We start from the raw sequence: 18,285 nt of genomic DNA on the forward strand, positions 1-18,285 counted from the left end.
GCGACGATGTTCGGAAGAGTTCGGAATGATTCGGCATCTTTCGAGCTTATTTTTGACGTGTACACGTTAAAAAGATTTTTTACTTTTATAATTAAAAATACTTCCAGTGCTGCAACTTTATAAAAAGTGGTAAAAGTAGAAAGTTTAAACCTCGGACAGACGGGGAAAATGTGTATAACACTTAAACAGTTTTTACTATGACAAAAAGAGCGAAAGTGATAGACCATACAACTTTTAAGGTCTGGAGTGGTCTTTATCTCCAGAGCACGGAGGAGGATCTACCATGCGGCAAGAATTATGAAAATGTAGGAATGATAGAATAGATGGTATGAAATATGTAAATAATTGATAGTATTGACTCAGATATATTTCATCGGTATAACTATAGTAGGTATTACATCAACAATTTATCAATTTAAATACATTCCATGGGTATTGAATTAGTAACATAAGCAAATAATAGTATTGATTCAAATATATTTCATTCTTTTAGCTCCGCCAGAGGAGACGCAAACCCAGTCACTTTTGAGTACAAACAGCGAAGGTTGGTATGGAAGAGTGTATTAAAGTGTATAAAAGACTGTCTCACTGAAGAAGTAAAAAATGGTTATCACATAGTTCAATGACAGATTGGCAGATTGTGAGGTCGCTAAAAAAGACATATATTTCTGTTACAATAATTAAAAGTACACGGGTATTTTTATGGTGATTGCACGCAGTCGTTATGGAGGATAAAATATATCAGTCACATGATATTGTAAATATTGAAAGTAAGTTTTAAATCCACAAGATTGAATGCTTTTATGCCGATCGAAAACATTCTTCACGAATGTTGATATATATATTGTACTTGACAGACTATAGTTTAGTTACGTTTCCTCTATACTCCAAAGATAAGTACATGTAGGTAGTTACCACTTCTCCATAATAGTTATCTCAGCCAATCAGAAGAGGTGTTACATATGGCGACGCCATTTTTTCTTTATGGGCTGATTTAGTAAATTTTCATTTCAAATGAGATCATCGCCATGTTTAGATCAAGTCATTTGTTGCGATGATTAATCATTTTTTCCGGTAAAATTGACCTGAATTTGGAATGAATTCACATGGTGTTTTTCCCCGTGAAAAATAATGCATGCCTATATTTTCTCTGGAAAGTTTTTATAGAACTTTTATCGATTTTGTTGAGACAGGGCACCAGCTAAAATGACAAATGAGTTGTGAAACACGAAACATGTTGGGATTTGGGCAGCTTTAAAATATTGCCCGAAAGAATCTAGTTCTAGTTATTCTGTCATTCTCGATACTCCAGAGGTTACTATCACTGACGTAATATCCACTCCTAGACTATCCCATAATAATAATGAATGCAGTACATGAGACACAGGTAATTTGATTCTTTGATGTACATCAAAGGAATGGGGTAACGGTACATTGTGGTTGACGGTGTCGCTTTGAAGTTGGGCATCGCTCTCTCTGTAAAAACTTCAAAGGAAGGCTCTACAGGTCTGTGATTGGCCAGTTTTTATTGCATAAACTGCCACCGGGTTTACTATGAGATAATCCAGGGTTGGATATAACGTCTGGGACAGTAACACCTAGAGTGTCGAGGTTGCAATTCCATGATAGTGACTTATTCGTGTTCCTTCCTCTGTTTTTGCATTTGGATATCTTACATTGAAATATCTACAAAACATGTTGGCGTAATGTAAATAAATTATTTGATACCATATACGGTTTAAAGTTATGGCTGTGCTTTTTCTAAGGTTATTGTCCATAGCATGATCTACAAAATGGTGAATTTCCATTTGCGAAGTATTACAAATGGCAAAGTTATAGAAACGTTCACACCCTTCGAGGTGGGAGGAGAATCTCAACCCGAGAAATAAGATTCTGTTGATAAACACGATGCTTGCCGATTGTTTGGCAGCTTTAAAATCTGAACCCGGGTTGGTATTGTATGGAATCACAAGGTGCCCCATCAATAAAAAAAAATGACGTCAATTGAAATATGAAGGCAAACGTTAAGGTGTTTTGTTTAATAAGTGAACGGGAAAATATAAAGCATAATTGGTAAAAAGATGACGTCATTATTGATGTCATTTTAAAATAACATCGATAATACCCCTAAGAATGGAGACGTCAAGACACTTTAAATGTGAAATAGTTGTTTCCGTAGCGTGTGACGTAATACTGGTGTGATTGCAGACTTTCAAATAGAGGTTCTCCAACGAATGATTTCTGATTATCCTTATGATGTTTATTAAACTATGGTTAGTTACTATTCAAATTTCATTTTATTTTCAAATCTTTAAAAAAGCAGGATCTTTGGCTAGTCTTTTCAAATATGAAAATTAACTTACGAGGATTAAGATAAATGTTTGAAAAACAAGCCCTCCACCTCTGGGTCGCGAGTTCAAATCCCATGAGGGGCAGTTTTCAGGTACTGACCGCTGGTCGGTGGTTTTTCTCAAGGTACTCAGGCTTTCATCCACCAACAAACCTGGCACATCCTTACATGACCCTGGATGTTAATAGGACGTTAAACTAATAAAACCCTATATAAAAACCCCGCAATAAAATATTTAGCATAAAGAGTTGATAATTCTATTGTTATACAAACTACCTATTACAACAGGCCTGATATATCTTACGATATTTTTGATATGACCGTGTCAAGGTTAAGTTAATGCTCTCTTTCTCTGTTTCAGCACTTTCATCATCACTCCTACCAACCCAGTATACCTACAGCACAAGTAGTGAAGGTTAGTATTACAAGGAGGCACAACAGGGAAATACCGCAGCATCCCAAAACAGGCAAACATTCACCCACCGCAACACATTAGTACATACATGAGACCTTAAACCTAATGGCAAAACCCTTATGTATCTACCATATAGAGGTTTGTTAGTTCGTCTATGCCGATTAGATTTAATTCAGACTATCACCAAGTTATCTAGAATTGAGAAGATAATCATTTATTGCAATACCATGAAACAGGCAATGATTCCTGCAGAAGGAAGCCACTTCTAAAACTGACTTAGTTAAATTAGAATTAAACGTAGATCAATATAGAACTAGCGAATTGTCTTTTGCATAAAAGTAATATAAGTTTACTTCTCCGGACACCGCTGCCATCGCAAAAAATGATGCCAATGTGTAGTTTTAGGGGGGCCGCGGTGGCCGAGTGGTCAAGTTGTCCCGAAATATTGCCACAAACCCTCCACCTCTCGGTCGTGAGTTCGAATCCCATGTGGGACAGTTGCAAGCTACTGGCCGCTGGTCGGTGGTTTTTCTCCGGGTACTCCGGCTTTCCTCCACCAACACGTCCTTAAATGACCCTGGCTGTTAATGCTAGGTTTACTCTATGTTCCCGGCGATCACGGTAGCCCCGTTTGCCCGAAACGTGGTGCGCCGTGGAATTTTGGCTATTTTTGTCTCTGTATTCAAGTTGAGCTAGGTCTTGTGAAGTTTTGCCACGGTCTTTTACGGATTACGTCATGGACCGTGGATATACGGGAAAGTGCTGTTCCGGGAGGTTAAAGGTACACTACGGCTTTAGCACGGTCTATCAAGGATACCACTACGTTCTCACTAGGCCTGTTACGATCTGATGAGGTCAAGCTCCGATACGTTTTTCACGGTCCGCCAAGGCTTACTAGGGATGAAAGTCTGATACCGGGATTTTTTTAAGCAAATGAAACAATATTTATTGCCGAAAATGTCATTTCAAACACATTTTAATTACAAATTATATTTGGTATGAATGTATAATTATTATAGCCAAGTGTTTTTACGCCATTTTTTTCTGTAATGGTTAATCACTTAATCTGTCTTTTGCAATAATAGCTTTTGTATAATTTGATGGTTTTAATGTGTTTGATAATGACTATTTCTATTTAATAATACAAATAATCCATGAAGTAGCAAATATGTACCAGGCCAGGCAATGATACTTCATCAGATATTGGTTGCAACGTAAGACCGTAATAAGACGTAACACGCCGTATAACGTCGGGCTTTCAATCGCTACAAGCCGTGATGTGCCTTGACAGAACGTATCGAAACGGTTATCATCCACCTTGGCTTGCCGTCAAAACCTTGACACACCTTGACAAAACGGCACAAAACGTGCAGCCAATCTGCATCAACCGTGATAAAACGTGGAAAAAACGCAAAAAAACGCAACAGAACGTCACAAAACTTGAAATCACCGTTAGATTCCGGGAAACGTGCTTGCTGCCCGTTCCACCAAGGACCGTCTGGAAGTTTTGTTACGGCCTCGCACGCATTGTTACGTTTTGTTACGTCAATCCCGTTTTATGACGTCCTGTGGCGTTTACCATCTATACCGTGACTGCCGTGGCAAATTTTTTGACAGTTTAAAAATCTGGCACGGCATCCACTGTAATCACGACCGCTCACGTTTGTCTATCACGTCCTTCTGCGTTGTCTCAAGTTGTCTCGCGGTCTCCACGTTTTGTCCACGGTGGCCCGAAACGGGGCTGCCGTGGCCGCCGGGAACATAGTGTAAACCTAGCATAAGAGGACGTTAAACTAATAAAACAAATCAGTGTAGTTTTTTAACTCTCGTTGTAACTTTGATACACAGAGGAATTACACCAAGTAAAACCCAACTTTTACATTTCTATTCAGTCCTTTATGACTCGCCATCTATTAAAGTTGTATATCTGGTAATTTTCACTGTAACGATATATTGCTTAAACCAGGTAACTAGCGTAAGAGCACATGTGTTTGTTTACGTTTTCCTTCTGGCTGATATGAGCAAATCGTGCTTGTTTATGTCCACAGAGCGAGTATTTGAAACATCTAATTCACACATTGCCGTAATTCAATATTGTGTGTATTAAATATTGTAATGTGCAAGCATTATTTTCTTTGTAGATCCAGTCTGCTGAGGTCGACCGCATGTTTTGTTTATGAAAAAAGAATTGTTGACATTTGGTTTCACAACTCTCGTGTTACTTCGAGATTGTCGCGACGACGTTCGGAAGAGTTCGGAATGATTCGGCATCTTTCGAGCTTATTTTTGACGTGTACACGTTAAAAAGATTTTTTACTTCTATAATTAATATGAATTTAAGGCAAAGCCTTAGAAGAACGCAGCTACGTGTAAAAATGTGAATATATTTAGGATAATAACCTCAGAACGACATTAAAACTGTTTAAACTTGTAGTCCGATCATTGATTTTTATTAAATGCTATTCTTCAACACCATTGATGGATGTTTTGTGTCTAGCAATATATATTGATAGTCGTCATATACACTACAGGTCAGAAAGAAATAGTCCACTGTAATCTCTCAAAGGCGGAAAACTTGGCAACATGCCATGTATCAAAAATACGCGGGAAATATGTGCCGTCATCTTTGGCACCAAGCTTCCTGACGTCACGGTTGGCGGTGCCGTGCGCTTGACAACACACAGACAGTATATCATTTTGACCAGTACATTTATTGTGTAGTTATTGTCTTTGTGTAATTATCTAAAACTACTTACAGTAATTTCAAAGTGTAACCTGATGGCACGTTTTGTCTATAGAGAAAATTTCAAATCTCGTCGTGCTGATAACGAGAATTAAAACATGGCTGCCTGCATGGAGGCGCGAGACTTTTCCCGCGGGACACGATTTCAAAGTCCAAGGGGTATCGGAATGTATTGGATTATATATGCTCACTCACGTGTTATGGTTAGTAGAGCTTCGCTCTACGCGGCCTTCGGCCGCGTAGAGAGCTGCGCTCTTAAAAATACTTCCAGTGCTGCAACTTTAAAAAAAGTGGTAAAAGTAGAAAGTTTAAACCTCGGACAGACGGGGAAAAATGTATATAACACTTAAACAGTTTTTACTATGACAAAAAGAGCGAAAGTGATAGACCATACAACTTTTAAGGTCTGGAGTGGTCTTTATCTCCAGAGCACGGAGGAGGATCTACCATGCGGCAAGAATTATGAAAATGTAGGAATGATAGAATAGATGGTATGAAATATGTAAATAATTGATAGTATTGACTCAGATATATTTCATCGGTATAACTATAGTAGGTATTACCATTGAAACATCAACAATTTATCAATTTAAATACATTCCATGGGTATTGAATTAGTAACATAAGCAAATAATAGTATTGATTCAAATATATTTCATTCTTTTAGCTCCGCCAGAGGAGACGCAAACCCAGTCACTTTTGAGTACAAGCAGCGAAGGTTGGTATGGAAGATGGTATTAAAGTGTATAAAAGACTGTCTCACTGAAGAAGTAAAAAATGGTTATCACATAGTTCAATGACAGATTGGCAGATTGTGTGGTCGCTAAAAAAAGACATATATTTCTGTTACAATAATTAAAAGTACACGGGTATTTTTATGGTGATTGCACGCAGTCGTTATGGAGGATAAAATATATTAGTCACATGATATTGTAAATATTGAAAGTAAGTTTTAAATCCACAAGATTGAATGCTTTTATGCCGATCGAAAACATTCTTCACGAATGTTGATATATATATTGTACTTGACAGACTATAGTTTAGTTACGTTTCCTTTATACTCCAAAGATAAGTACATGTAGGTAGTTACCACTTCTCCATAATAGTTATCTCAGCCAATCAGAAGAGGTGTTACATATTATGGCGACGCCATTTTTTCTTTATGGGCTGATTTAGTAAATTTTTAAGCCAATGAAAATGCTCGTTACAAGAAAAATTGAATTATTTATCATTATTCCCTATTAGTGGAGCGGCTAAGCATGAAAATCGTTCAAATTTTGAAGAAAGCATGAAACTTTGCATATGACCTCTTTAGGACATAAGGTTTCAGGAAAAAAATGGACCCCAAAAATTCACGTCCCCTGGCGGCTGCCATATTAGTTTTCAAAATGGCCACCAAAAACCACCTTCTGCGACCCATATCTTACGTTCTATACCAGCTAAACCCAAACTTTAAACGTGTATATCCATATTATTGATGCTTAGGAACATTCTGGTAGCGTTAAACTTCATGAAGAAGGACCACCATTTTGAATTTCAAGATGGCCTCCAACTTTGCGAGCTTAATTTGTATAAAATACATCTAATTGGCTAAGCTTACTTTAAGCAAATAAACACTTGCAACTAAAGTGAGTGTATCCATACTTTTGTAGTGCTGAATACATAAATAATTTGATTATTCGTTTAATTTCAAAAATGACCGCCATTTTGAAATCCAACATTGCCGTATAAATTGTTTCCCTATTTATCTGTAAAAATCAAGTAACACTCTTAAACGTCTACACCCATATTATTGATACTTATTATTATTATCACTTAGGATCATTCTGGTAGTGTTAAACTTCATGTAAAAAGGCGCCATTTTGTATTCCAAGATGGCCGCCAATTTACTTCATTTACCTATATCTGTATACATTTATACCCGCGATAATCCGGACGCCGATAGTCCGGAAAACTCACAATCCGGACGGAAATTTCTGTAACGGTATTTATACGTATTCCGAATCCGGAACTCCATTTTGGGAACGGAATGTAATTTTCGTTAATAAATTCCCGCAATAATCCGGACAATTTGTTGTCGCGAAGTGCCGAGAAAATCCAAGGCCAGCTACAATCATGTGCACAATACACACTATCACTTGTCACTGACTGTGTTGTCATAACGACGGCTGCCAGGTCATAGCCACGGGCGTTTACCTGAACACCTTTCCCACACGGGTACATGCGGTCATGTAACGGTTCATTAGCTTTCTATAGGAGATCAAACTTCAGTGTTGTAATTGAGATACGCAATATATTTTTAGCCACACGCTTTTAAACATGCAGTTTGAGTTTGGGTACGGGTACGTATGTTGTAGATACCTTACTTGTTTCGCATGCAGAATATATCGCTATGAGTATCGGATACAATAAGTGAGATAATACTCACAAAATTAATAATAATTTTAAATGTATGTGAATCTATTCGAATTCATCGTCTGTGGTATAAGATATAAAGGCTACGGCATATGCCATTTACACGTGTGTGATATTGTGCACGAAGTTAGACGTGAACGGGCGCGTGGTTGTTACACACGTCTGTAAGTCAGAAAGCAAAGACTTGTGGAAATGGTGATTAAAAACACACATTATACAAAATAACAATTATATAAGTTCATAAAATGTTCATAACTATTTGTTATCATATTTTTTTATGCCAAGAACGTAGATAAAATTGATCCTTGGTTAGGCAATTTGCCGTACGACAGATCAAGAGTGGGATAGGTAGTTATATGCATGACATGAACGACGACGCCTTAAAATGCGACGTCACCCTATGTTTGTATTTTGAAAAAGAAATACGTGTATTTAATATTCTTAACGTAATGATATAAGAAAACCTATAAAACATAACAAACGAAGTATTAATTATAATACACGTATGTTACATAAAAGCCTATCATCGATAACAAGGTCAAGGGGAGTAACTCGTATGTGACAATTTAATTTACTAAGAACACTGAATTCGTCAGTCCGTAAAACTCGTAATCCGGACGGTTTAGGCTGGGAACCAAGGTGTCCGGATTATCGAGGGTCCACTGTATAATAATATTACTACAATTGGCTTAGCTGACTTTAAGTAAATAAAAAAAAAACCTGCAAATACAGTGAGTATTTATAATTTGTGTCGTTTGATACAAAATAATTCGAATCTTATTTTGAATTTCAAAATGGCCTCCAATCTGAAAATCAAGATGTCCGGCAGTATTAAATTAAAGGTACATAAATTAACCAAATTGACTGATAAATTTCGGAAACATTACGTAAAAACTTGATATTAACTACAAAAATTAGACATACCATTATTCTCTGAACCAATCTGAATAAATAAATTAAATGCAAACGTTAACTTCCATAAAGCGGGTCGCTTATGACCCCCGACGTCGTCCTTATGAACACACCGTGATTAACATTTACTACTGTCAGTAGAAAACGTTTAACCATTTCATCATTTCGGACAGGTAGCGGACCTTCAACTCTTTCAGAGTACAGCAGCTTTGAGAACATGCCTCATACCCATTTTCATGCAAAAAAAGACAATTATTGTTCTAGAATCAAATTTTACACGATAGCAATATTTGTCTTTCTGGAAAGAACACTCGTACAAGAGCTATATCATGTGATTGGAAATAGCCTATCCTGATAGAGATCTTCACTACATCAGCACAATGTCCTATTGGTATACCTTACACTGTCTACAAATACAAGATGTACCCAAACCTTATAAAAGATACTGTGGAAAATCATTAATGTCATTTGGAAGAGAGATAGGATATCGGATAAACTGAAGAGAGCAGAGATGTTTCCGAAAGATAAAAATTGCAAACAAAACAATAACAATTGAGGATAATCTCTTTTTTGTATGTGGAATGGAAGATCGTATTTGCAAGATGAATGGGAATCGTCATGATGGCTAACGAATATATTTTGGATAAAGCAAGAAGGCAGTCAAGGCTTCAAATGGTTTATTATGACTGCAACTATTTAATGCATAAGGATGATACCACAACATTATCTCTCACCACAACAAGGGAATTATCAAAAAATATCTAAACGAAATCACTTTGGCAGCCATCAGAAATACTTTGCGGGATGGATATTTACCTTAATTAATATCAGACATATAAAAGAAGTGCTAAATGCAAGGATATCATTTGGTTTCGTCTTCCAAAGGAGGCTTCATGGATGAGATGGCCGCACTTATATTGCATAACCATGTTCATGCCCGACCGTCAACCGCGTCTCTGGAAAGTGTAGATTCAGGACATTCCCTCTATTGTTAATATAAGATAACATGTCAGAGAAATTGTTTCGATGCAATTCTGAACTACTCTAATAACATCAAGAGACTCCACATAAAGAAGGACTTCATAGCAAAGTTTTGCCGCCAAAGCATGGATATTTACCTCGTCTGACATGACCCCTTGTGGTACGTCTATCAAATTGCCAGTAGTGGCACTAGAATAAACCACAAGCAAGTCCGGAAGATACTCAAGATGACCGCTATGTCAAAGCTTTACAAATATAAACTGAGCCTCCGAGCTAGAAGGGGCCGCGGTGGCCGAGTGGTTAAGATGTCCCGACATATTACCACAAGCCCTCCACCTCTGGGATGCGGGTTCGAATCCCATGTGGGGCAGTTGCCAGGTACTGACCGCTGACCGATGGTTTTTCTCCGGGTACTCCGGCTTTCCTCCACCGACAAACCTGGCACGTCCTTACATGACCATGGCTGTTAAATAGGACGTAAAACTAAACAAACCAAACCAAACCAAATCCTAGCTAGAAGATAAGCTGGTATAGAGAACAATAAACCTTCAAAGAGAAAGTACATATGATCATTAAAACTAAATGCAAATTGTGTAGAAAATTGACAAGACTGGAACCACATAGACAGAAAACTAACTCCGTCAGATATTGGTCCTCTGGAACCTTGGTTTTGGTTGACGTCGATATATGACAAAAGATGGAAGCGATACCTGCAGGCTAATGATTGTACCACCAGGAACTCTTGCGCGTTCTACAACCCCAGCTCCTTAAAGAAAGTATAGCTTTAGCCCTGAGAAGATGCTAAGTAAATTGGCAGACATCTTGGGAAAAAAACCAAAGAAATCGTAGCAACTAAAAGAAAATACTTTTATCACATTTGTTAAAGGTAAGGAGCGATGAAAGATGTCTGTATGATCTGAAGAAGGAATTCATACATACACCCGAGAAAACATAAGGTGGATTGTGTTCTCGGACATCATAAGGTGAAATGTGTTTGTCTAGATGTGGTCATGGATGACTTGACAGTTCCGCTGTGAGGAAGGATTTGAAAGGAGGGAGACGAAGGGTTGGTAGGAGATATCGATATCCTAGAATGTAGGAATGGGTGTTCCTCTTTTCTGCATGTTCTACGTAAAAGCTATATACAACATTGTAAGTAATGGAGAATGACAAGAAATCAGCTGTGGATCTACTGTCAAAAACAGGAGAGAAGACGCCCGATTGATCGCAGTAGAAGTGACAAGGTTTGAGCTCGGTGTTATCTGCAGATGGGCAGTGATTTGAACAATCGCTGTTGACATTGCGACATTGAAGATGCTCCAGTTGAAGAGTCGATAAAGCCCATGAAAGACGATCCTCTGATGACACCTGTAGAGTTGCAACTCGGGGGGTTATTCCAATATCATTCAAGGCATCTCATGTATCAACATGTTAAGAGTGGTAACTTGATTTTTTGCTCGATCACTTACAGAGTGAAATACGGAAACAATTAATTCAAACGGCCATCTTGGAATTCAAAATGGCAGTCATTTTGAAATTAAAATAAGAATCAAATCATTTATGTATCAAACACTATAAAAGTATCAATACTCTCACTACATTTGCAGGGGTTTATTTGCTTAAAGTCATCTTACCCAATTAGATGTGTTTTATTCAGATATAGTTCGCAAAGTTGGCGGCCATTTTGAAATACAAATGGCGATCCTTCTATATGAAGTTTAACACTATGAGAATGTTTCAAAGTATCAATGATATGTTTTTAGACGTTTAAAGTGTGGGTCTAGCTGGTATAGAACGTGAGATATGGGTCGCAAAAGGTGTTTTTCGGCGGCCATTTTGAAAACCAATATGGCGGCCGCTACGAACCGCAGATTTTGCGGGTCCATTTTTTTCCTGAAACCTGATGTCCTGAAGAACCCATATGCAAAGCTTCATGCTTTCTTCAAAATTTGAACGATTTTGCCGAAAAATCGACCTTAGCCGCTCCACTATCTTGTTTTGTATTTCGAAAATCATTAGTGCAATGAAAACTGAAACAATAAAAGAACAGCAAAGACAGTAAGCTGCAAATTGTTTCCTCGTAAAATGCTAAGTAATCTGGAAAGGATCGAGAATTTTTTTGGTATGTATATAGGCATTGAGAGAAATGTTTGAATTGTTACATCAGGTTATAGAATGTTTTCGTTTCAGATTTATGTCCATCGTTGGTCATCACTCAGTATGCTACAGCAACAGTCATGGCGACCACCACAAATGACGTGACGTTCTATGTAACAGCCAGCCCAGTAACAGTCCTGGTAACGACAGAAATACCAAAAACCCTCGTCCGAACAACAGAGGTTCTCTCTCAGGTTGTGACAACAGTCGTTTCAACCGACATTACGACAACGACAGTCGAAATCCCTACAGTTGTTCCAACGACAGTGGAACTTCCGGCCTCAAACGTAACAATAACTGCCACACCAAGTGTCCTACCCGTGACAACTGTCGTCTCATCAGAAGTTGTCACGACAACGGCTGAGGTCACTACCACATTTGTTGTCACAGAAACGCCATCCCTTATCGTTTCAACCATACCGGTAACCGTTGCCTTGACGTCAACGGTCATCGTCCCAACAACAGTCGTCAGCTCGAACGTCGAGATACAGCCAACAACAGTCTTAGTAACGACAACAGTTCATGCAACTAACTGGAGCACTGTTACTCCATTGGCCCCGGCAGAACTAGAACAGAAATTAGAAAACCTTGTCAAAAACCTAACTGTGCCTAAAACGAGCACCAAAGCTTATCATCGCAGATTTGTATGCGCGGAGGACGAACGAGAGTCGGCTAAAACAGTAGGATACATTGGTGTCGTTCTCTTGGTGGTCCCGTTGGCGTTACTTATATGCTTGGACCTGCCATCTGCAGCAATTAAAATATCAAAACTTCGTGACTCTTTCAAAGGAAGGACCAGCTGATTTGGTTACTATTACATCAATATCGAAGGTATATTTTTAAATGAGAGACCAACTTAATAGGAAGATACGATGAACATTTCGTTGACCAATTTAAATTTACCAATATGACTGTACACTATGTATTTATATTGACGTATTTATCGTCAAGGTGAATTGAAGTTGGAGTTGTAAAATTTACCAATTTGATGGTGGTTTCATTGCAGTGTAATTGTTAGCGTGGCGTTCCCATTTGGATTCGGAGGGACGTTTCGACTACAATTTCCAAGGATATAAGATTTTCAGTATGTCGTGTGTTTGTATAACTAAATCTCACCAAAACACGACAAATGAAAACTACCGTCCCATACCTAGGAGTAAACCTCACTATTCTCCAGTAATATCGTGTTTTATAGATATTTCAAGAGTTAATTAATGTAACAGAACTCCGTTCCGACCATGGTCGCTTAAATGATGGGACTATATTATAACCCCTCAAAAAACTATTAGTAAGCAAATATTTAATTCGTTACAGAAAAAGTTCTTTATGATCATCATAATTTAGTCTGTTCTGTCTACTTTTATCAGATATCTAATTTAAATTGTTCACTTATTGGAGTCGAATATGGTATGTGATGTAGCAAAAACGTAAAAAGGGCGTCGTGGTTTTATGGTAGTCGTGTAATCACAGTTAGGAACGAGTTTTGTATATACATATATATGTATATTATATATATATATATATTCCTGGAAAATTCGCGTGACTTAACGTTTATTCCATATTTATAAAAAGTACATAATGAAGTCTACCATGATTTGATAATGGTTACATAAATAATTGCTTCTTTATATCAACTTTTAAAGGACTCGGTTGTTCAAAGGGTGATTAAGCTTATCAGATTAACGACAATTTCTAAAATCAAGATTGGGAGGGAGATTCAAGATGGCGGAACATGTGAAAGCGTATTAACGAGTGCTCTTGGATTATTGGAAGTTTACCGATTCTGACATTTTGTAGTATGATTCTTTCTGGACGTGTGTTAGTGAGTTAGCTTACTATACTTCTCAAAAGTCTAACGCTCTGTTGTATATATGGGCCATAAATCTAAAAAGCGGAAAGTAACTGTCATAAATTGTGGTCACTCACCCATGACTAAGGACATGTCATGTACAGGTACAGACACCATGCACGCGCAGGCCGGGCACACAGGCCATGTACCATCACCGCCAGTACACACAACGAGTGAGGTTATATCGGGAGCACAAAATGAACTTTATGGGTCCCCAGCCGCTTCCGTCGGACCCCCTATGCCCCTCTTCTACACCCCCCAGGGTCAGCCCATGATTTCAGCATATGGCGGATATATTACACCTAGCCAAGCACATACTTCTCCTCCCCCGCCCTTACCAACTCCACCCTCCAATATCGAGTTCACGATTAAGGACATATATACCAGGCTATCGAAACTCGATACTTTGGACACTATATCCAGTAGGCTCTCTGAAATTGAAATTCGATTCGGAAAAATTGAAACAGCAATAAAGGAGATAAAAAATGAAATGATCACACAGGGTGAACGATTAGAGGGATTGAAATTTAACAACTCCATCTTAGAAGACAGGCTAGGCAAATTAGAGTATGAGAGAGACATGGCTCGTGGCCAATGTTACGAACTTCGGGAGGGCCTCCTAGAACTACAAACAAGGTCCATGAAAGATAATTTGATTTTTGGTGGCTTAGGAGAAACTGGACAGGAGGAAAATACAGAACTGGTGGTAAAAGGTTTTTATCAAAAGCGAGCTAGATATCACGGAGGAAATAGACTTTCAAGTAGTGCATAGGTTAAGAAAACGCGCCGACGGCAAACCGAGATCTATTGTGGCAAAGTTTGTTAATAGAAAAGATCGTGATCGTGTCCTGAATGCAGCTCCTACCAAACTCGCTTCGAAAAGGCATTTCAGCATTAACGAACAGTTCCCGCCGGAGATAAACGAACGCCGTCGTGTTCTATATCCAGTCTTCAAAGAGGCTAAACGTAACAACCGACAAGTCCGACTAAAAGCTGACAAACTGTTCATTGACGGCCGACAATACCATCCTCCACCTCCTCAGCATCATCCGGATTATTCCGACCGCGCTCCTCCCAGAGGACCCCCACCAGCCTCAGTATCCAACTTTGGCGCCTACAGGATGCGCCCAGACTCGCGCGATCAATTCAGACACACCGGTGTATCTGGGGAAACCGCCGCGCGTTCCAGGGATCAAGCGCCTCAGGATAGTGCTGGTCGCCCTCCAAACCAGCCTAACTCATGTCGTTAGGACAGACCAACAGGAGGTCTACCCTTTTGTGGTACCAGTAACATTAACTTTTTTGACTTGAACATTTCTTATCTTAACGTATGTGGTATAAAGCAAAAGCTTATAGTTCCAGAATTCCTAGATCTTATACAATCCTATGATATTTTTGTTTGTGTTGAAAGCAAAACTGACGAATTTGATATTCTGAATGTCCCTGATGGCTTTTCTTATTATGTTAAAATAGGAAAAAGTTCTGTAAAAAATCTGGCGGAATAGTAATCATATACAAAACTGAGCTCAAAGCGTTGTTAAACTTTCATCAAACAGAATCCGAATTTGTGCAATGGGTTTCTCTATCTAAATATGATATAAAACTATTACTTGGAGGTATTTATATCCCGCCTGATAACTCAAAATACTCTTCACGTGAGGCTTTTACTGAAATTGAGAACGAAATGATTAAACTTACCAAAAACTCACCTCAAATTGCTCTAATTGGTGATTTTAATGCAAAAACCAGAAACTACCCTGATTTTATCGAGCCAGACGAAGCTCTATCAGATATACTGAATATAGATACAACTGATGAATTACACTCATTCATGTATGACTATAGAAAACTTAGCTCCTCTAACACTCCACTTTTACGATATAGTGAATGTAATGCGGGAATTAACACCTATGGTAGTAAACTTCTTGGTTTATGTAAAAAAAAATATCTATATAGCTAATGGCCGCACTGGCAAAGATAAGTTTATCGGTAAAAAAACATGTAATGAAGCAACTGTAGTTGATTACCTTATTGTATCAGCGGATCTATTTAATGTGATATCTAACTTTGAAATAGTTGATTTTAACCCATTGTTTTCGGATGTTCATTGCAGAGTTGAGATTGTATTTCGCTTTACATATAGCTCTACTTTTATAAAAGACCCAAACCCTGTTCAATCTCAATCTAACGATAACTCCCTAAAATGGCAAAACAACAGAAGTGATTACTTTATTAACAATGTTGAAAATGATAATGAAGGTATCCTAAACGACATTAATCAAAAACTAGATAATTTACTAAGTAAGGAAATAACTGATATAACTAGCTCTGATACAAATGTTATAACTGACGACATAGGGAAGCTATTTAAATCAAGCGCTTTAAAAGCATTCGAAGTAAAATGTTATCTTTATTATCTTTATTATCTTTATTTCCTCCAAAATTGAAGATTACATAAAGAATGACATTTAACATGAAAACAAGAAACAAAACAAAGCAAATAGAAATTTACAAAATATGTACAAGTTCAAGTCTAATAATTAGTAATTAGTTGATATTATTCAAAGCAATAAGGATTGCATGCTTTCAGGAGTCTATACAAAAAAGATACATTTCCTAATCTAAACTTCTCTAAGGCACTATTTGAGAAATCATAGGCAAATTCTTTACCCAACAAGGTGTTACATAAATCAAAATCTGTTAAATTGTGAAGCGACGACATGAATTCTAATCCAAAATTATTCACCAAAAAACACCAGTACTCGTCACGAATTTCGCTATTTTTATCACAATGCAAAATAATATGGGTAACATGATCATTAAAAAGTATTCCACAATATTGACATAATTCTATACAATTTGATATTCGTGAGTTTACACAAACATTCAAAATACAATGTACATGATTATTATACTGTGGGAACTTTACAGCGATTTCCCAAAGAAAGTGTAACCTATTTTTAGGGTGAATACATTTGAATCTAATAAAATCTGTGTCATTTGACATGCGTTCTAGACGTGATCTTTCATCAAATGTGTAAACATTTTTATAAACAAGTTTTCGCCAATATTTTTTACTAAGAGAAGTACCAGATTTAATACAATGAGTAAAAGAATCATACAATGAGTATTTTCGTAATATACTTATGATGTCTGGTATGAAACCTTGTTTTTCTGCATTCAAAAAATACGTAAAAAATCTGGTGACAAAAATTTTGTGAATCAAGTATCCACTATCCATTGCAATAATTCTTCTTACAAACAATAATTTCCTTATGTCAATATACGATTCAATGGTGACCCACCCAAGCAATGAAACACACATGTCAGTCCTGGTCCTCATCCTAAAGCCTTGAACACATTTGGCAATAAAATTCTGCGCTCGTTCTAACATAATTATCTCTGTGTTATTAAGACTCCATAACTCACATCCGAATAGAGCAGATGGATAGATCTTAATTTTGACCAATTTGGCAATAGTTGCAGAGTTAAGAGCATTAGGATGAGCACCTGACTTTAAAAGTGACATAATACCAGTTTTTAACTTACAACATGCCCTTTTAGTTCTTTCGACACTGTTTCTATAGTGATTTAACAATATACCAACGTATTTGATTTCAGTAACTATTGGTAAAACACAATTGTAAAGTAAAATATTAGATTCATTATTTTTTGTGCGTTTATTGGAAAAAACCATAATATTACTTTTAGTTGAAGAGAACGTAAACCGCCACTTCCGACTATAGTTTTCACATATGTTAACCATGTCTTGCAAACTTTGATAATTTGTACTTAAAAGACACAAATCGTCTGCTTGAGTGGGTATATTAACTTTCAAATCAACAATCAATGTGTCTTTACCACATTTTTCTATTTCGTTTAATAATTCATTTATGAAAATCAGATACATTTTGGAAGAGAGCGACCCACCTTGTAAAATTCCTCTCCCATTAAAACACTGTTGGACATCAAATTTTTATACATTACACAACTCTTAACATTGGTATACATTTCCTTGAGGATAGCCCATACTTTGCCTATAAGCCCCATTTCATGAATTTTGTAGAGCAGACCGGCGTGCCACACAGTGTCAAACGCCTTGTTGCTGTCTAAAAATGCTACATAAACATTTGAATTGTGTTCTAAATTGTAATTAATACATTCAATTAAATTAAAGGATGTACATAGACTACATAACTGGCTTTGGTACGCGGACTGTTGTCTGTTTGGAAAGCTCTTCGAACATAAAACAGAGCTTATTCTGTCCGAAACTATCATCTCAAACAACTTAAAAATCACTGGTAATAATGTAATGCCCCTATAACTGTCCGGATTTTCTTTTGGCTTTCCTTGGCCCTTATATAAGGTAATAATCAAACCTTTTTTCCAATGGTTAGGTACATACTCGTTATCTATGACCATATTAAATAAACATGCAATATAATCAAACAGTTTTTTGCCAC

The 18,285-nt window shown here is 37.3% G+C and overlaps 1 protein-coding gene across 1 annotated transcript in view; it reads left to right on the top strand.

The window, feature by feature from the left end:
* The window catches only part of LOC138334963 (uncharacterized), a 34,007-nt gene extending 17,356 nt beyond the window's left edge, over positions 1-16,651 (top strand). The window contains exons 7-10 of the mRNA XM_069283841.1: positions 494-544; positions 2,712-2,765; positions 6,176-6,226; positions 12,007-16,651. Coding sequence (XP_069139942.1) covers positions 494-544; positions 2,712-2,765; positions 6,176-6,226; positions 12,007-12,776 — 926 coding nt within the window. The 3' untranslated portion in view covers positions 12,777-16,651. The remainder of the gene's footprint in view (positions 1-493; positions 545-2,711; positions 2,766-6,175; positions 6,227-12,006) is intronic.
* The last annotated feature ends 1,634 nt before the right edge of the window (positions 16,652-18,285 follow it).

This window comes from Argopecten irradians, chromosome 11 (assembly GCF_041381155.1).
Source record: "Argopecten irradians isolate NY chromosome 11, Ai_NY, whole genome shotgun sequence".
NCBI lineage: Eukaryota > Metazoa > Mollusca > Bivalvia > Pectinida > Pectinidae > Argopecten > Argopecten irradians.